Source organism: Elephas maximus, chromosome 6 (assembly GCF_024166365.1).
Source record: "Elephas maximus indicus isolate mEleMax1 chromosome 6, mEleMax1 primary haplotype, whole genome shotgun sequence".
Taxonomy (NCBI): domain Eukaryota; kingdom Metazoa; phylum Chordata; class Mammalia; order Proboscidea; family Elephantidae; genus Elephas; species Elephas maximus.
Genome location: NC_064824.1, coordinates 36,273,547 through 36,294,910, shown reverse-complemented (window position 1 = coordinate 36,294,910; position 21,364 = coordinate 36,273,547). Strand labels below are relative to the sequence as shown.

Below are 21,364 nucleotides of genomic sequence, written 5' to 3'. Positions count from 1 at the left end.
GATTGTCACTTCAATCTGCTAGGATTTGTTCATGTTTTCTTAAAAAAAAAAAAAAAAGTCTAAAAGTATAGAGCTTTATGGACAGCAGAGTAATATTATTTAAAAATTTTTAATTATACTATGTGTTGCTGCCTAATCAGCAATAGCAACAAAAGTTAATGTGAAAATAACTTTCAAAGTAGAATCACTTCCACAAGATAATTTGAATGTGAATGAAGATAAAATTCTATATTTTATTGTCCTATATGGATAACTCTCAGTAGATTAAAAAACTGTAAGTCCAAAACAAATTAAAGAAGAAATTGGACATGAAGGGGTGTAACACTAGAATTAGGGATGAGAGAAGCCTTAAAAGGGGGTAAAAGCATAGAATGAGAGAATCAGTAAGGGGAATAGAGAAGGTCATAATAGAGAAGGAAAGGGACAGAGAAAGATGGCAGAGAGATAACAAAAATCACAAGCAATTCAGATGAACTCTCAAATTATTTTAGATGCAAGTTTCCTTGTGAGGATTAGATTTTTTTTTTTTCCCTGAGAAGAAGAAAATGTTTTTTTACTCATCTTTAGTACCTTTGTTATCAGATGTTTTCATGTTCAAATATCTCTAAAAGTACAAGTTTCACAGAGAGATCCCAAAAAAAGCCAACGTGTTAGTGTGGCTTAGTTTATCAGACTGCTTCATGCCCTGGCAGTAAGATTAGAACAAAACCCCTGGAGAAGAGGTGGTAAGGAGGGGGGATTTTGGTGTCAGGTGGTGCCCGCAAATGTACGCAGGTATGGGGTCCTGAGGAAGATCTTTGGACAGCCACTAGGCAGAACGAAGACACTGAGTTAAAGAAAAAGGAGGTGAAAGGCACTGAGGTCACACTACTTCATAGATTTACCTAAGTCCCTCTTGATTTATGTTTAAATAAATATGTCCTCCTAACATAAGTGCTGACAGGGAGCTTTTGCAAACATAGGAACAGTTGAAGTATGACAAGTATAGTTGGCTGAGTCACTTATTTAGGTGTTGGCATTCCAATTATGGAGATAAAGAAACACATCAGGATGGAGTTTCAGTGAAGAATTATTTAAAGATCACTTTAGGATTTTAATTACAGCAAAAGTAATGTTGACAAATCAAAATCGCAGCTCTCAGCAGTTATATCTCTCCCAAAGAATCGATAATGAAATGTTCTACAACAATCTTGGATGATATACAGGTAGTCCCTGGGTTACAAATGAGATCCTTTCCTAAGTCTGTCTTTAAGTCAAATTTATAAGTAAGTCAGAACAGTTACATACAGTTCTTATTTAGCATCAGTTAGTCAAATATTTGTCCTAGTCAAATATTCGTCTTAGTATATAGTATATATTTTACCTTTCTATGCATATAAAGTGGAAATCCTGGTGGTGTAGTGGTTAAGTGCTACCGCTGCTAACCAAAGGATTGACAGTTCAAATCCACCAGGTGGTCCTTGGAAACTCTATGGGGCAGTTCTACTTTGTCCTATAGGGTCGCTAGGAGTCGGAATCGACTCAACGGCACTGGATATGCATATAAAACAATTAAGAAACACTTCCAAACTGCTCAATGTTTTCATGAGTGTCAGAAAGTAGTGCATGAGTTCATTATTTAACTAAATTTTTTAATGTGATAGGCTTTATGGCAGTCTGTTCTTATGTAAGAGTTGTTTGTAAGTCAAATGTTCGTAACCCGGGACTGCCTGTAATTGAAAGTTTTACTGTGGCATTCAGCATTTTCCACCATGTAACCACTAACCTGTCCATTTTTAACATCTATATAAAGTGCTAGGTTGTTGTGAATGTACTACTTTGTGCTAAAATTTCACTGTAAAATAAAAATTATACAATATTTGGTTTGGCAGGTAGATATTAAAATACATATTGCAGTATCAAATACTTGCCTGTTTTTCATTTGAGCCTTTGGTGTTTTAATAACCAAACTTGTAGTTAAACAATGTTAGATCTAATAGAACTGTTGAGTCCATCCCCTACGTTTTGTTACAAAAGTTATATCAGATACGTGGGTGACTAATGCTTTGAAAGATTTCATACAAAATTAAACACAAAGAAAGTGTCTTTCAATCATGATACTGATGACTTTGGGTACAGGAACATATACAGCTGAAAAAAATGATACTAAATCCGTTAATGAGAAAAAATTTGGCTAAAAGATATTCTAGTATGATGTTATTAAAATTTTTATATTTGATTTTGAAAATTCCTTGTGGCTGTAGTGAGCAGAAAAGGAAAGTGAAAGAGTTGCTGCCTTCAGGAATATTTTCCCCTGAAAGCTTTCTAAGAAAGACTAATGCAAAATTCATTAAGTGCCTTATCAGGCATCTGCCAACAGCTGAATGCAAGCCAATAATTACCTGGTAGTTACTAATGAGCTACTAAGTGTGGTAAGTCTGTGTTATGCCAACTCCACAGTCGATAAAAGAAAGAATCATTCATTTTCCATGTTTTTAAAGAGGAATCGAATTATTCTACTCACTGCATTTGCCCCATAGACAGAGTGTTGTGGTATCCTAGCCACATATTTGGAACCAGAAAAATGAAACATTTTATAGTCAATAATAATTTTCATATTAGTTAAGTCTAGCTTTTTTTCCCTCCCTACTAGGCAAATGTTATTGTTATCATTTATTTTCTTTATTGAAGCTGAGGCCAGAGCTCATCAAAAAGATGGGGCATGCCAGTTATGAAAAAATAATTTCAGAATATGAAGGGCATATGGGAAATATCAGAATAATGGCTCTTTTCTATAATCCAAAATACTAACATTGAAAGAAATTAACCCTTGACTAGGAATTTACAGGTAAAAAAGTTATTTTTGTCCTTCAAAAACATATTTTCCTTTAAATTACGTAGTAATTCCATACATGAAGCATTATACTTGTTAAGCCCAAGAACCTATGAGGGGTCCTATACCCTAAACAATAGATCAGACTAACTTCAAGGTGCCTGTGATTTGCAATTTACTTAAAAATTTCCATCTGTCTTTCTCTGCTACCTCTTCTACACCATGTCCAAACACTATACTGTAAAATTAAAAAAAATACATAAATAATAATAACCTCAATTTGCTAATTTAGGAACAGTTAGATTCAATCTTAGCCACATGAACCTCTTCCTAATTCCTGTGTCTACTATTGTAGTTGTTTTTACTATAAAAATAATATAATAATATGATATACTATAATAATATAACAGAATATTACGCATGCAACTAGATGACAGGGTCAGATAATTTATTTAAAATTACATCTGCATTGATTCTTTTTTTTTTTAATTTCTCCATTTTCTTCTTCCCTTTTAGGTCTACCCATTCATTCATTCATTCATTCAAGGAACGTGTACTGACTCCTCACTCTGTGCCATGTGTTATGATAGCCCATTGAGTTATAAAGATGAATAAGACACATCCTGTCTTCAAAACACAATGTACAGTGAGGTTAGAGGTATATGCAAAATAATGTAAAAATACAGACAGGAGTAGCAAGATCTTTACTGAAGAGAGGGGATCTTTGAGCAGTCTGACAGATTTAGCGGAAACTTTTTTTTTTTTCTTCATATGGAAAAATGTAGGAAGGGTTCTTCATAAGGAGGTAACAGTATGTACAAAGTTATAAAAGAGTCTTAAAACAGCATGTGAGCCTACAGAATTTGTCTATGACTAGAAATTATATAAGAGGCAGGTAAAGACACTAGATGAACTAGGGCAAGTTAGGGCCACATCGTAACAGAATTTGTATGCTAAGCAATTTGGAATTTATCCTGTAGTTCATAAAAACCCATTGATAATGTTTAGTTGAGAGAATGTTATTATTAGATTTAACTATAGCATGGAAAATAGAAGACCCTGGAAGGGCAAGCAATTTGGGCACTGTTAATGTATTTTAGGAGAAAATGCTTAAAGTGATTATAGCTATGCAATGGGGATAAGGTGAGATCTTTAAGCTTAAAGTAGCAGAAATATTGATGGTCAAGTTTTAAATACATAAGCAAATGGTTTATATTATTATGCAATTATCCAATGGAAAACAATTCACATTTTTCGAGGACTTCTTAGTTTCACATGTCTTTTTTTGGAAAGGGTTAAAAAGTTCTGAACTAAGCATAACCTAGGGATTCAAGGAACATCTCTAAATTTCAAAGCTCTATTTTGATAAGAGATACATTACTTTGTGTAGAAAGGTCAGCATAATAGGCATTCTAAGGGTGCAGTTAGGCCTCTGCTGCAATGCTGGAGCCCTGGTAGCACAGTAGTTAAGCATTCAGCTGCTAACCAAAAGGTCTGCAGTTAGAATCCACCAGCCACTCCTTGGAAACTTTATGGGGTAGTTCTGTTCTGTTCTATAGGCTTGTCATGAATCAGAATCAACTCAACCACAACGGGTTTGGTTTTGGTTTGGATTCAGTGGTTTAGTGCTTGGCTGCTAAATTGGCAGTTGGAACCTATCCAGCAACTCAGTGAGAGAAAGACCTGATAATCTATTCCCGTAAGGATTGTTGTTGTTGTTTGCCGCTGAGTCAATTCTGACTCACAGCAACCCCACTCACAGAGTAGGACCGCCCCATAGGTTTTCTAGGCTATAATCTTTATGGGAGAAGATCACCAGGTCTTTCTCCCAGGGAGCCACGGGTGGGTTTGAATAGCTGAACTTCCAGTTACCAGCCAAGCACTTAACTATTGTCCATAAAGATTACAACCTAGAAAACTTTATGAGGATTTACTCTGTCATGTGGGATCACTATGAGTCGAAAATTATCTCCAAGGCACCTAAGAACAACAATTGTGTCTTTCCCTATAAAGCATTTCAGAACACCTGACAATTTAATAAAAAGTTTGCAAATGAGTAAACCTCTCTCCTTATACTTTCTCCTGAAGGATAAATGGATTGAAGAGAGACTGGTAAATTTGAGGAGTCTCTTGATTGAGGTGTTCAGTTTCTACAATTATTTATGTATTTATAAAAAACAGAATGATTCTAAATATATGAAGAATAATATTCTCCTTGTAGGTCTGTATATTTGAGGCTGATTTCCCATCACCCCCAATTCACAACCTTCCTAAGAGGAGAATTTTAGACTTTGATTTTCAGTAAGAAGTGATAAACGTTTCTTGTAGTACAGACCTTAAAGTGAAAGGATTTTTTTCCAGACTGGAAGATACATCCTTTTAGGATCATAAAAGAAGCTTGGAGAATCTAAATATAAGGGGTAGAATGGGGTAATGCTAACTAGGTGTTTCTATCCCACACAAGGTAAGTATTTTTCCTGGGCCTCTGTTACCTCATGTATAGAGTGATAGGCTTTGGAAAAAATGACATCAAAGGAGAATTGATGATCTAAAATTCTAGGCTTCCAGTTAGGTTGATCAAACAGCCCCCTCAGAATATTTGCTGAATCCTGAAATTTTTAACTCAGATTAGTATTCTTCATTTTAATCCTGAGGTGTTGAAAAATCTCTAATAGTCAAATACTTCCCCAGTTAACCTTGATGAAAATCTCAAGTTGCCAATACAACCCCCAGTTCTCCCTAACTTCGTATTATCTCAAAGGTTATTAGCATCACTTCAACTCTAGTTTTTTAACTTCACCAAATCATTAACGGGGAGAAAACCTATATTCTTGAATGTTATATGAGTTGTTTTACATATATTATTTAATTTAATATTACTTGGCTTTCATGGGAATCTTTCTTAGCTTGCTACTGAGGTTGACAAGAACTGGAGTCATCCTCTTAAAACTCATACTTTAATTGGGAGCCTACTATGTTCGAGGAACTGTGCTTTATTCAATGCCATCCCTTTTAAACATTCCACAAACCAGTACCAAAGCAGGGGGCGGGGGGAACCTGTTGCCATCAAGTCGATTCTGACTTATAGCAACCCTACAGGATAGAGTAGAACTGCCCCATAGGGTTTCCAAGGAGCTAACCTTTTGATTAGCAGCTGTAGCTGTTAACTACTGTGTCACCAGGGTCCCCATAAGCCAGAACTATGTAACAAATATCATTAAAGCTTTTTTTTTTTTCCAGGAAAATACATTAAAAAAGACTAAGTAATATATCCAAAGTCGCATAGCTAATAATCAGCAGAACCAGAATTTGAACGCAGATCAGCCTACTTCCAGTCTATGTTCTTTTTATTCTGCATACAGCCTCCTTGTATTTGAACAGATAAAGACTGAAGATTTGGTGTCTACTTTTTATAGCATCTAATAGTAACAGTTACAACATAATGCACACTTTTACAAATAAAGGTGTATCCTTACCCAAATTCCTTCAGATTGATTTAAATAGTGGACATAAGTAAATTACATAATATATAAGAAACAAACAAACACATAAACCACCAGAACACAGTAACTATAAAAGAAAATGCATGTCTCATGGGGTCCAAATATGTATATTTAATTGTTGGTGTTTGGAGAAGTGAAGAAATAAAAATGTTACTTATGAATATATATTCTGCTTTAGGGGCAGGGGTCAGAAGATCACGGTTTCAGGGGACATCTAGGTCAATTCGCATAACGAAGCTTATTAAGAAAATGTTCTGCATCCCACCTTGGTGAGTGGTGTCTGGGGTCTTAAAAGCTAGCAAGCAGCTATCTAAGGTGCATCAATTGGTCCCAAACCACCTGGAGAGAAGAAGAATAAGGAACATCAAAGACACAAGGAAAATATTAGCCCAAGAGACAGAAAGGTCACATAAACTAAAGACTCCATCAGCCTGAGACCAGAAGAACTAGATGGCGCCCAGCTGTCACCAATGACCTTCCTCACAGAGAACACAAGAGAGTGTCCCTGACAGAGCAGGGAAAATTGGGGTGCAGACCTCAAATTCTAGTAAGCAGATGAGACTTAATGGTCTGACTGAGACTGGAGGAACCCTGGAAGACATGGTCCTGGGACTCTCCGTTAACCCGGAACTAAAACCGTTCCTGAGGCCAACTCTTCAAACAAAGATTAGACTAGACTGTAAAGTGCATACTTCTTAGTGCAAGCAGATATACGAAACTAAATGAGTAGCTCCTGTCCGGAGGCTAGATGAGAAGACAGAGGGGGAAAGGAGCTGGTTAGATGAACATGAGAAATCTGGGGTGAAAAGGAAGAGTGTGCTATCACATTATAGAGAGAGCAACCAGGGTCACATAACAACGTGTGAATAAATTTTTGTATTAGAAACTAACTTGAGCTGTAAGCTTGCACTTACACATATACATACTAATATATATATATATACATATATGTGTATATATATATATACATATATATACACATATATATGTATATATATACATATATATACACATATATGTATATATATATACATATATACATATACATATATATATATATATCCTGCTGTAGTGGAACGGTTGATGCTACTGTTTGCTCTTTCCAAACTAACTACATTCCCTGCATATAGGAGAACTTTTAAATGTTATTTAAAACTTCATATCACAGAATTCCTGAAATTTGACCACAGTAAAGATCATTTGTCATTAATTTTATGCATTACAAAAAGTACAGCCTACTATAAAACACAAATTACAAATATCCCCCAAGAAAAATTTCAGCAATAACTTTCAATATACACCTTCACTTAGAGGTTTCTGTTTTCCATTTAATGAAAAGAAAATTAAATACCAGAAAATGCTACAGAGACCAAAATCTCATTCTAACTACTTGAATCAAAGTATATAAATTCTGACTTAGTTTTTCTCAACCTCTGTTAGTTGTACCACTGAGCTTGCGTGACATCAGGCAGTTAGTTTCTTGACAAAGAAAAGCTGAAAATACTGTGTGAACAGTTGTAATAAAAGGATAAGCTCAGAAAAAATCATGCTTAACCTTGAATTTTTTAATTTATTTGTTCTAGTAATTTTTTTTCTTTAGAAAACTCTTCTGTGTATCACAAAATGATTTAACCTTGTATTAAATCAGTTGGTCATGTACACTTTTTTATCCAGCATACTGGAAAAATATGTGCTCATAGCTGCTAATTTATCTGGAGAGGAATAGTTGAGTATGATTCTAAACTATAGTTTTTCAGTGAATTGTCTTTTATTTTGTGGACAAGTTGTTTAAAATTTCATGCAATTATGTTGACTATGGCTCTTCATTTAAGCAATAACTGTTTCTAAACCCCTAGATCTGAAGATCTCATATTGAAGTGTCAATGTCATATTCCAATTCTATTGTTTACTTATTACCCTGGGAAACCACTTTGTATTGTGAAGGGCAGTTTTGTGTTTAGATTTAAAAATCTAAGTCATAACTCATCCAGTGATAGCATAGTTAATTAATGTTGGAAAAATAATTCAGATATCAGCATGCCACTGGTGAAACAGCATAAAGCATATTTATTTCTTTCCCCCCCTCAGGAAGAAAAGCCCCTGAAAAAACAAAGGGAATATTTTGTGCTCATATGTTCTGAAACCCAATAGCTGTTATATTTGGTTCTTTAGAAAATTTAAATATTCACTAAAGACCACCTAAAGAAAAAGAGGAAAGTTAAAAAAATCCCACCTCTCAAAAAAAAAAAAAAATCCACAATATTCTAGTGTGTTTTTTTCTGGGTAAGTATTTCCTTTTACTCCTTTTGAAAAAAGAATTTAAAAAAAATGCCTATCATTCACAGTCCATTACAAACAGTAGATTTCATAGGCTATTTTATGCCAATGGTATTGATGTGCTGCTGTTTACAATGCAATAAAAGTTAATGGAAAGAAGCAAAATACAATTCAGTTACTACAGAAATTTTCCTGAACCAGTAAAATAAATTAAAACAAACAGCTATTTCTAAAAAGTCTGAGAAAGTCACTGTCAATCATGCATTTCAGTTCTATTCCTTGAGTAGAACATGTTACATAAAACAGCATATATTTTTTAAATTGGTTATAATTTTGCCAATGTCATGTATATTCCATGTTTCCTTTTAAATACTAAAGTTTTAATTATTACTCTAGAATGAGTTTTTAGCCACTTTCAACAACTTATCCAACCCAAATATAAAGCAGTGTAGTATGCAGAAATGATGAGTAGATTGAGAATCAGTAGGCTTGGCTCAAATCCAGGTTACTCTAATTTAGGCAAGTTGCTTTACCAAGCCAGTTATTATTCAATGTTCTTTTCTGTAAAATAAAGGATTTCTATTCAATCAAGACTAGATTTGATGCATAGACCAAAGACCAGACAAGTTGTGGAATGACATCAAGGACATCATGTATCAAGAAAGCAAGAGGTCATTAAATAGACAGGAAAGAAAAGAAATACCAAGTTAGATATCAGAAGAGACTCTGAAACTTGCTCTTGAACATAGAGTAACTAAAGCAAATGGAAGAAATGATGAAGTAAAAGGGCTGCAAGGAAGAGTTCAAAGGGCAGCTCGAGAAGACAAAGTAAAGAATTATAATGAAATGTGCAAAGACCTGGACTTAGAAAACCAGAAGGGAAGGATGTGCTTGGCATTTCTCAAGCTGAAAGAACTGAAGAAAAAATTCAAGCCTTGAGCTGAAATATTGTAGGATATTAAATGATGCAGGAAGCATCAAAAGAAGATGGAAGGAATACACAGAGTTACTGTAACAGAAATAATTGGTCAATATTCAAATGGATGCAGTGCTAGAAGTGGTCAGTTGTCTATGCCAAGAAATTTGCCAGAGAGCTACCTGGCCAATCCACTGGAAGAGATCCATATTTATGCCTATTCCAAAGAAAGGCGATCCAACAGAATGTGGAAATTATCAAACAATATCATACGCAAGTAAAATTTTGCTGAATATCATTCAAAAGCAGTTGCAGTTGCATCAACAGGGAACATCCAGAAATTCAAGCCAGATTCAGAAGAGGACATGGAATGAGGGACATCATTGCTGATGTCAGATGGATCCTGGCTAGAAAGCAGAGAATACCAGAAGATGTTTACCTGTGTTTTATTGGCTATACAAAGTCATTCAACTGTGTGGATCATAACAAACTATGGATAATATTGTGAAGAATGAGAATTTCAGAACACTTAATTGTGCTCATGAAGAACCTGTCCATAGACCAACAGGCAGTCATTCAAACAGAACAAGTGGATTCTGAGTGGTTTAAAGTCAGAAAAGGTGTGTGTCAGGATTGTATCCTTTCACTGTACTTATTCAATCTGTATGCTGAGTAAATAATCTAAGAAGGGGTACTATACGAAGAATGTGACATCAGGATTGGAGGAAGTCTCATTGACAATCTGTGATATGCATACGATATGCAGCAAGCAACCTTACTTGCTGAAAGTAAGGAGGAATTGGGGCACTTACTGATGAAGATCAAAGACTACAGCCTTCGATATGGATTGCACCTCAACATAAAGAAAACAAAAATCTCACAACTGGACCAATAAACAACATCATGATAAATGGAGAAAATATTGAAGCTGTCAAAGAGTTCCTTTCACTTAGGTCTACAATCACTACCCATAGAAGAAACAGTCAAGAATTCAAATGATATATTGCATTGGGGAAATTTTGCTGCAAATGACTTCTTTAAAGTGTTAAAAAGCAACGGTGTCACTTTGAGAAGTAAAGTGCACATGACCCAACCCATGGTATTTTCAATTGCCTCATATGCATTCAAAAGCTGGACAATGAATGAGGAAGACTGAAGAAGAATTGATGCCTTTGAATTATGGTATTGGCAAAGAATATTGAATATACCATGGACTGCTAGAAAATGAACAAATAAGTCTTGGAAGAGGTACAGCCAGAATGCTTCTTAGAAGCAAGAATGGGGAGACTTCGTCTCACACCCTTTGGACATGATAACAGGAGGGACCAGTCCCTGGAGAATGACATCATGCTTGCTAAAGTAAAGGATCAGTGAAAAAGAGGAAGACCCATAATGAGATAAATTGGCACAGTGGCTGAAACAATGGCCTCAAGCATAAAAAAAAAAAAATATGAAGATGGGACAGGACTGGGCAGTGTTTCATTCTGTTGTACATAGAGTAGCTATGTATCAGGACTGACTGGACAACACCTAACAACAACATTCAATCTAAGATATTCTAATATGCCTTGATAGGAAGTCGTTTGAGGTTGGAACTGGCAGAAAAGGCTTATTCTATCAATTCCCACACTTACCTCTTCTCATTCCTAGGACAACCCAGAACATATCTGAAAAGGCTTTTAATATGTTACACTTCTTTCTGTTTTTACTCTACACACATATTTATAATTGCAGGCATGTAGGAAGAGAAGACAACAAATTCATGTAAATAGCTCTACTTCATCTCCTTCCTAGAGGCAAGTGCTTATTAAAATTGTAGCCTTTATTAGTACTCTCTGACAGACATAGTCCTAATGAATTTGTGTTTGGAATATTGTAATTCTTACATTTAGTATGTAATAGCCAGGCTCAGCAAACACATTTCCAAGTCTCTGAGAAGTCTTGTATCACCAACAGAAAGACTCAGAAGGCTTCCAAGCAATAGGAATATACCCTTATCAATTGCATGAAGTAATATTAGTCTGTTTATTTCACAGATTAAAGAGCAGTGTTGTCATCATGGGAAGATTTTCCTAGACACAGTCTAGTGTTCAAAATGAATGTACTATATTTGCAGTATTAATAGGAAAACTCACTTTAGATGTTAAGTACTGAAATGGCCACATTTAACCCTGTGTTATGAATAATTTAGAAATATATAAGTCATAGATGGGGAAAGGTTGAATTTTATTAAACCTAAGAGTCTAAATTATATACAGAGTAAATTACATATTATGTGAGGTGAGAATGTGGAGAAAAGGAGGCAAGAAATACTAGAAAAGAACAGGCAAATGATGTCCTCGTCCTCTTAATGGCTTTAACTAAAGAACATCCATATTTCTATAATTTCCCATCATGCATTATGTTCATTTCAAAACAGTTATACACTTAAGGGATCCAGTGTAAACACTACATTAATGAGGGGCATAACTTATCCCATGTATCTTTAGTTTGGACTTTTGATCAGTGTCAATACCCAACAGTTTTGTATAATAGGCTCCCAGAAACTATCAGCTTAAATCTGCTGTGTACTATGACATATGCTGAATACAAGAGCGGTATTTTTCATCCCTATCAAAGTCCCACTGGTGAATGCACTTTTTGAAGAAACATTGCACTTTTCTTTTAATGCGCAAAAAATAAATTTTGAATATTCCATCATAGTATTTGGAAATGCTGGCTATCCCTAGTGCTCTGCCATTTCTTAATATTTTTATTCATTGTAAATCGTGGATTTCCTATCCATTTGCTTGGAATTTTACTTGTAATACTCTTTTGTTACCATTAAGTAGGGTTGCATTAAAGAGAAGGCAAGAAAATTGTTTGTGGAGGAAAACAACAGATGGAATACTTTGTAGCCGGTTGCAGATGATTCAGAGGAAATAATAATAATAAAGATTCTGTAAACAATAACACTGAAGGAGATGCATAGTTATTGACAAAGGACAAATGTCCTTGGTCCCAAGGTTATATAAAGCACACTCTTTTTGGTGGGGCAATTATAACTAAAGCTGCTGGCTCCACAATAATTCTCTGGGGGTTAATACACTGTAGCCATTTTTCCACCCACCCACTCTTTTCTGTTGCTTTTATATACTAGAAACCATCATCCACCTACTCACCAGCTACTGTCATAAATCTTTTAGTTCCTGTGACATGTTAGTTTAGTCTCTTCCAAAATCTAATTTTATCGTCTGATTACCAGCCTACACAGTTTTGAAGCCTTTGTTCCATTTTACCTTCACCTCATTTTTTCAATGCAAATTGTTTTCCTTTATTTCATCTCTTCCTTTTTAGTTTTCATGCTCTGCTTGTTTAGTTTATGATCTATCTTTTCCACATACCTTGTTGTACTCTGCACGCTTCTAGAAAGAAATTAGGGAAAATCGTTAGAGTCAGAGTCTTTCAGCTAAGAGGATTACTGAGTGTCCTAATCCTCTTCGGAATATATATGGTAGTTTAGTAGGTTGAACAGTCTTCAACATAATGACTAGGCAATGTGTGTCCCATTTTTTTTTTTTTTTTTTTGGTCAGGAGAGATCTGTAAGATGGGAAAACACGTTAATTAGAGAGAGTTCTAGTTATTCTACATTTTCCTCTCTGACCTGCTCCATATGCTAAAAGGCTGATTTATGTGGACTACATCTCCCGGGGAACTGCCAGAAATTCAAGCTTGATTCAGAAGAAGGTGTGGAACAGGGGATATCATTGCTGATGTCAGATGGATCCTGGCTGAAAGCAGAGAATATCAGAAAGATGTTTACCTGTGTTTTATTGATTATGCAAAGGCATTCAACTGTGTGGATCATAACAAATTATGGATAACATTGCAGAAAATGGGAATCCCAGAACACTTAATTGTGCTCATAAGGACATGTATACAGACCAGGAGGCAGTTTTTTGAGCAGAACAAGGGGATATGTGTGGTTGAAAGTTAGAAAAGGTGTGTGTCAGTGTTGTATACTAAAGGGTCAGTAGTTCGAATCCATCAGGCACTCCTTGGAAACTCTATGGGGCAGTTCTACTCTGTCCTATAGGGTCGCTATGAGTCAAAATCTACTCGACGGCACTGGGTGGGTTTTCAGAGTTGTATGCTCTCATCATACTCATTCAATCTGTATGCTGAGCAAATAATCCGAGAAGCTGGACTATATGAAGAAGAATGGGGTATCAGGATTGAAAGAATACTCATTAATAACCCGTGATATGCAGATGACACATCCTTACTTGCTGAAAGCGAAGAGGACTTGAAGCACTTAATGATGAAGATCAAAGACTACAGCCGTCAGTATGGAATACATCTCAATGGAAAGAAAACAAAAATCCTCACAACTGGACCAATGAGCAACATCATGAAAAATGGAGAAAAGATTGAAGTTGTTAAGAGTTTCATTTTACTTGGATCCACAATCAATGCCCATGGAAGCAGCAGTCAAGAAATCTAATGACTCATTGCATTTGGGCAAATCTGCCGCAAAAATTCTCTTTAAGTGTTAAAAAGCAAAGATGTCACTTTAAAGCCTAAGGTGCGTGTGGCCCAAACCATGGTGTTTTCATTCACCTCATGTGCATGTGAAAGCAGGACAGTGAATAAAGAATACTGAAGAAGAATTGATGCTTTTGAATTATGGTGTTGGCAAAGAATATTGAATATACCATGGACTGCCAAAAGAACGAACAAACCTGTCTTGGAAGAAGTACAGTCAGAATGATCCTTAGAAGCAAAGATGGTGAGACTTCATCTACCGTACTTTGGACATGTTTTCAGGAGAGACCAGTCCCTGAAGAAGGATATCATGCTTGATAAAGTAGACAGTCAGCGAAAAAGAGGAAGATCCTCAACAAGATGGATTGACATAGTGGCTGCAACAATGGGCTGAAGCACAACAATGATTATGAGGGTGGTACAGGACCAGACAAAATTTCGTTCTGTTGTACATAGGGTTGCTATGAGTCAAAATCGACTTGATGGCACCTAACAACAACGACATCTCCCAGATTCTTTTGTCATCTGGTTTTAGGTTGGTTTTAGTCCACAAGAAACATTGGCAGGGTATTAAATGGTGAAGTGAGGGTGGGAGGTGTCAGAATACTTACACCTTCCCTCTCCTTCCATGTGTGACCACAGTGGTTTAGTCTGAAGTTCCTCCACCCATGGCCACTTCTCTTGTTCAGTGACTTTTCGTTTAAGCTACTGCTAACAGAGCTAGGAAAAAAACAATCATTGGTTCCCTTATCCCTGCCCACACTTCTGTAAATAACTCCTTTATTAAACTGTCTTCAATTTTCATTTAAATTTTGTTCTCTGCTTCCTGCAAAAACCCTGACTAATGCAGAAGAAAAAAAAGATGTATTAAAAGCAAGGAGAAAAATTAGTCATTTTGCAAAATTTCAGGTGTGAGGGAATGAGCAGCTTTATTTGTTGTAATGTCATTAAGAATTTAAAAAATGGGAAAGCTTTAAATTACATTAAAGAGAAAGAGATGATTGTGTTTAATGTTTGAGCTGAAATGCTTGTTAACTTTAATATTTCAGGAGCTTAAACTCCTAAACATAATCATAGAGTGAGGACCACCTTGACCTTAATGAGCCACTCATATTTTCTTTGAGACAACATATTAAATTCTTCATAACTCAAATAATCAAATAATACTAAAGCCAAATTCTCTATCAATAATTTGAATTTCTTCATAAAAAAATTCTTACTGGAGTTGGTTGTTTGATAATTACTAAAGCCTTTAGAGTCATTTTTGAGAAATAATAAATTATAGGGATTGTTGATTATGAAGTAATATTTCAAAATGATATTTAGACCCTTAAAGTAAATCTATGAGGAGATATAAGGGGAGAAATTATAGCATCACCAGTGAAATTTCTATCTAAGGACTAACCCACTCAATAAAGCCATTTCGAGTCTGCCAGTATACCACTGCTATGTCCTACCCATAACACCAACTAAGAGATTTTAAAGTAACAAAAGATAAGTATTGTGTTATTGGTGCATTTTATCCTGAAGTATCTAAACTAGATTGGTCTGAAATATAAAGTGATATTATCCAGGAATATACTTGTTTAGCATAATAAATGGTATACAAAAAATGAATAATCAAGGGTATTGTAATAGAATATCTCTAGCTGTGAGGCAATAGTTAAGCTGAAAGCATACTCTGGATTGCCACCTTTACCATTTATCATAATTACTAAGAGACTTAGCAGGATAGCATCCAACTTGACTCAAAGGGAAACACTTCACAAAGGAGTATTTCTTTGATGTGTTTTTTCCAAATATCAGCTCCTTTCTTCTAAAAGATGTAGTTTATGGGACAGACATTGGGAGCCTAGTGCTTGAGTGGAAAGCTGGAAACAGTGAAATAAGTAATGCTGGTCTACAGAATAGAGACCTAACTACAGTCAGCAGCTTTAAAATAGGCTTTAAATATATAATAAGTACTTGTTAAACAACAGCCCACACAGCAATTTTGTTTGTTCCCTCTTTTTTTTTTATGTCTACTGAATACCTGCAAACGAAAGGCTTCTCAAATTCATTTTTCACATTTCTCTTTTAAGTAAGCAATGAAATTTCATGTATGACAACTGGTCATGTTATTTTTAGCTTAAGAAGGATATATTCTATCATTTTAAGAAAATATTGACTAATTTTCACTAAACTCAATCACATCTCAGTACTAGTGAGAGTCTATTGAATGTTCCTCTCCTACCACCACATTCTATGTTTATTTTTTGTTGGCTCCACTGACTACTAAATTACATTACAATTAAATTATATTCCCTGTTGTCCTGATATGTACACTATGCCAAGAATATTTACCCATGATATGCTAGGGAAAGTAAATAGCAAAAATAAACTTTTTTTTATTCCTCATTGAATGAAGATAGTTTCTTGTACATGTGTCTCCCAAGGAGATATCCTAGTGCTAAAGTATATGACATTTTGACTCAGAACATTTTCTTATTTAATCTGAATGTGCTAAACTCTATTCTACTGTTGCAGCAGATTGGGTTGAACTTTCCATATGTAGATGGAAAAACATAACATTAATTTATTTGGACTTACCATTGTAGCTGTTAATATAGGACAGTTTTTCCCCCATAGAAGTTTAAGCAGATAGTCAATCAACTCTTGCCAAAGAGATTTAGATTCCAAACAGGAGCTTGAAACATGCAATTATGTTATGAGTTCAATCCCCTAATATCAGTATGTAAAGGGTTTTGTTTGTTTGTTCATTGCTTTTTTTTGTTGTTGTTGTTTGGTCTGAATTGGCAATGCTTGTGATATTAAGGGAGTTCTGGAGGTTCAGAGCTTAAGAGCTCAAATGCTAATCAAAAGGTCAGCAGTTCAAATCCACCAGCTTCTCCTTTGAAAACTTATGGGGTAGTTGTACTCTTTCTACAGGGTTGCTATGAGTCAGAATTGACTCCATAGCAATGGTTTGGTGGCATTAAGGGAATCTGTCACCATCTCTTAGAAGAGTAGCTTGTTGGAGCTGACATAGTGTTAGATATATGAAGCTATATGTGCCCTTGTTAGCACAAGTTGGTGTTTTCACTTTGTTCATTTTCTCTGGTGATTGTGTATGATACCTTTCAGGAAGTAAGTACATTTGCTAAATGTGCAGGCTTAGAGTGGGCTTATAAAGCTACTAGTAGCAATCAATGCCAATGTCAAACAAAGAATTGAATGAAGCAGATGGTCACTTTGGGCAAATGGACTAATTGTCTTCATTTTGATCTGACATTTCTACAATCTGTGTACTCAACTATGTACCATCACTTCTTCTGAAACAAAAGTTTGTCTATTAAAGAAGAGTTCACCTTAAATTCATGGTGATTATTCAATTCCAAAATGTTTCTGATGGGCAATCACTATAAGGTTAAAGGTAGCAAAGTTGTCCAGTGCTTAAATTGTCCCATGTCTGGAAATTATATATAGTGCAATTGTAGTCAAGTAATTAAATAAACTAACATTTATGGAACTTATGGAATTAGTCTTACTGGTTTATTTACTCTACTAACTGGCTTTCTTAAAGGCAGTGCTAATATGGTAGAAAAGAAGACTTTGATTCAAATACACAGTACCTTCGTTTATTAGAGGTTCCCCTTCCTTCTTTTGTCAAGTTATTTAATTTCCAGATGTTAGTTTCTTTACCTGCAAAGTGAGCGCTACTACTGAAAAACAGAGTTGTTAAGAGTACAAATAAAGTAGATATCTTAGTGGAGAGTTCCTCAGTCTTGGAACTATTGACCTTTTGGGTCTGATAATTCTTCCTTGTGGGGCAACTTCACCCTCAACCCCCATTCTACTGAGAATCACTGGCTTAGTGCCACTGGATATGCTTAATAAATGACAGCTATAATTACTTATGAATAGGTAAAAACACTGTGCTTGCTTTGAAATAATAATAGGGAAATTCTTACAATAACTTTTTGCTTGAAAGTCAATTAAATCTTGGTGGATTGAGTTTTTTTTTTTTTTTTTTAAGGGATTATTGACTTTTTAAGTCCCTATTTAATGGTACAGTTTCTTCATTTGCATCCAAAGACATCTGAATTGAATGTTTCTGGGACTTTTAATTCTTTCTGCAAATTTATATCATGAAAATTTCTAAACCAGCGCAAACTCAAAAGAATGTTATAATGGCTGCCTTTTACCAAAATTCACCCAGATGTTAATATTTTGCCAAATTTGTTTTATCTTCCTGAAATAAGACAGCCAAGGGGGAGGGTGGGAATAATTGGTATAAATAGCTCAGACATGATTCATTCCATCAAAGTGTCTTTCTTTCCATCCTTTTATCCAAGTGCACTTATCATTTTAGCTATGCATGTCTATAGAAGTACATAGATAAGCACTTACATCAAAAGTGTACACACCTGATTTTTCTTGATTTTATAGCTTTTATTAATATCAATTCGGAGATGGGTTTCTGGCCAGATGATAGATTATTGGTAACAATCGTGGATTACAGTGTCACCTATTTGGAGGACTCTTATTTTATTTCATATAATTTCCGAGTCATAGTAACTTCTCTGATTACATTTGATCTATCTGAATAAAAAATAACAGATGTGAAATATCTACTTCTAGGCCGTGGGTTGGTGGTAGTATAAATTTACCCAGATTTTTTAATAAGGCCACATACCTTACTTTAAAGGGTGAATTACCTTTGAAATGTTGTTAGTTTACAGTTACTACTGAATGAAGAATAAGCCAAATATTAATTCTCGGCCATCAAAATCTAATTTACAGAAAAAGTAAATATTACGGGTGTTACAGTTCCTTTTTCCAACTAATGAAATTTTTCTCAGAATTTCTAAAAGTAGATCTGAAAATTAGTACTATATATATATATATATGATAATTTTTGTACAAGTTAGGGAATTTCTGCTTTCTTAATTTATTGATTATTTCAAAATATTGAGAAACTAGAAGCACAAAGGAAACTATATACGATTTAAAATTATTTAATCCCAAATCATCACACAAAATGATTACAGTTATTTTCCTCATAACTTATTGCCCTCGAGTCAATGTTGAGTCACAGTGACTCTATAGGGCAGAGTAGAACTACCCCACAGGGTTTCCAAGGAGCGACTGGCAGATTCAAATGGCTGAGCTTTTGATTAGCAACCAAGCTTTAACCACTGTGCAACCAGGGCTCCATATTTTCCTCATAGGACCGTGGAATCTCTTGAATTAAAATTTCACACTTGTGATGCTTGGCCTACTGTTTATATTAATAAAAAAAAAAAACTTTATATTAATACAAACCAAAAAACCAAAACTCGTTGCCATCGAGTCAATTCCAACTCTTAAGGACCCTATAGGACAGAGTAGAACTGCCCCATAGGGTTTCCAAAGAGTATTTTTTGGATTTGAACTGCTGACCTTTTGGTTGGCAGCCTGGTCACTTAACTACTACATCACTAGGACTCCTTGTATTAATTCAGAGTCCTATAATGGAGGTATAACTATAAAACAATTTTAATTCCTGACTGTTAAATACGCATAATACAGTGCTATCTTCCACATATATTTTTTCTACACCTATCTCTGCTCGTCCTGAAAGTAAAAATGCTCATAAAATCTCAGTGACTAAAATGGTTTGTAGTAGTCTCACAGTCTATATCTTCAGAGAGATAGATCATTTCATCCTGGGTATATAATTCGATCATTTTAAATGTGGGAGAAAGTAATACAATGACTTTCAGATTTAAGGGTTTAAGAACAACTGGATGGAGAATATATATATATATAGAGAGAGAGAGAGAGAGAGAGAGAGCCCTGGTAGCACAGTGGTTAAGTGTTTGGCTGCTAACCAAAAGGTCGGCAGTTCAGTTCCACAGTCCGCTTCTTGGAAACCCTATGGGGTAGTTCTATATAGGTGTATAGCCGTTGTTAAAAAAAAAAATAGCCGTTGTTAGGTGACATCAAATCTGTCCCTACTCATAGCAACACTATGTACAACAGAAGGAAACACTGCTTTGTCCTGTACCATCCTCGCAATTGTTGCATGCCTGAGCCCATTGTTGCAGCCACTGTGTCAATCCATCTGGTTGAGGGTCTTCCTCTTTTTCATTGACCCTCCACTTTACCAAGCATGATATCATTCTCCAGGAACTCGTCCCCTTGTTGACATATCCAAATTATGTGAGACAAAGTCTCACTTCTAAAGAATATTCTGGCTGTACTTCTGGCAGTCTATGGTATATTCAATATTCTTCACCAACACCATAATTCGAAGGCATCAATTCTTCTTCAGTCTTCCTTATTCCTTGTTCAGCCTTCACATGCATATGTGGCAATTGAAAATACCATGACCTGGGCCAGGCGCACCATAGTCCTCAAAGAGAGATATTGTCTTTTTAACACTTTAAAGAGGTCTTTTGCAGCGTATTTGTCCAATACAATACGTCGTTTGATTTCTTGACTGCTGCTTCCACGGGCATTGATTGTGGATCCAAGTAAAATGAAATTCCTGATAACTTCAAGTTTTTCTCTGTTTATCATGATATTGCTATACGTACATGTGTGCACGCACACACACACACACACATATATGTAGTTAATTTTAAAATGTTGGATGTTATTTCTGGTGCAGCAGCCATTCTTTGTGAGTAGGATCTCATTCTTTTTCCTCCTAGTGGTTGATTGAACCAAGCTAAATCTGAGCAAAGCGAATTCCTGCACCCAATCTTGCATTCTCTTAACCGGTAATAAAGAACCTTGCCAGCCTGACATGTTGTCACGGCAATTATTCACATGAAGTTCTGTAGCGGTTATACCTGTCAGCCCATGCAGTATTGAATATTTTAACTGGCAGTCTTCCAAGACTGAACATTAATCTTACCATCTCCTATTACAGTCCCTAATCAAGATATTCCAGGGGTGATTGCACTAACATTGTTTGAAGACTACATCTACTGGACTGATGGGAAAACCAAGTCACTCAGCCGTGCCCATAAAACCTCGGGAGCAGACAGACTCTCACTGATTAACTCATGGCATGCCATCACAGATATCCAGGTGTATCATTCTTATAGACAACCGGATGGTAATTATTCTTTACATGATTTCCATAAATGCATCAACATCTTTCAGTAACATTCCATTTTTTTTTTTTTTACTTCTCCAAGCTTAAGTGTAATTTTATTTTTGAGAAAGATTACCAGGTTTTATTATTTAGAAGCATTTTATAGAATGAGTTCTGTTGATATCAAGTACTATTATCAAGGAATAGAATGAGAAGCTCAATATATGTACAAAGAATTATTGATCTGTTGAAATCACATTAAGCT

At 35.4% G+C, this 21,364-nt stretch overlaps 1 protein-coding gene across 1 annotated transcript in view; it reads left to right on the top strand.

Moving 5' to 3' along the window:
* LRP1B (LDL receptor related protein 1B) overlaps positions 1 to 21,364 on the top strand; it is a 1,748,032-nt gene that overhangs the window by 1,488,975 nt on the left and 237,693 nt on the right. The window contains exon 61 of the mRNA XM_049888441.1: positions 20,932 to 21,120. Coding sequence (XP_049744398.1) covers positions 20,932 to 21,120 — 189 coding nt within the window. The remainder of the gene's footprint in view (positions 1 to 20,931; positions 21,121 to 21,364) is intronic.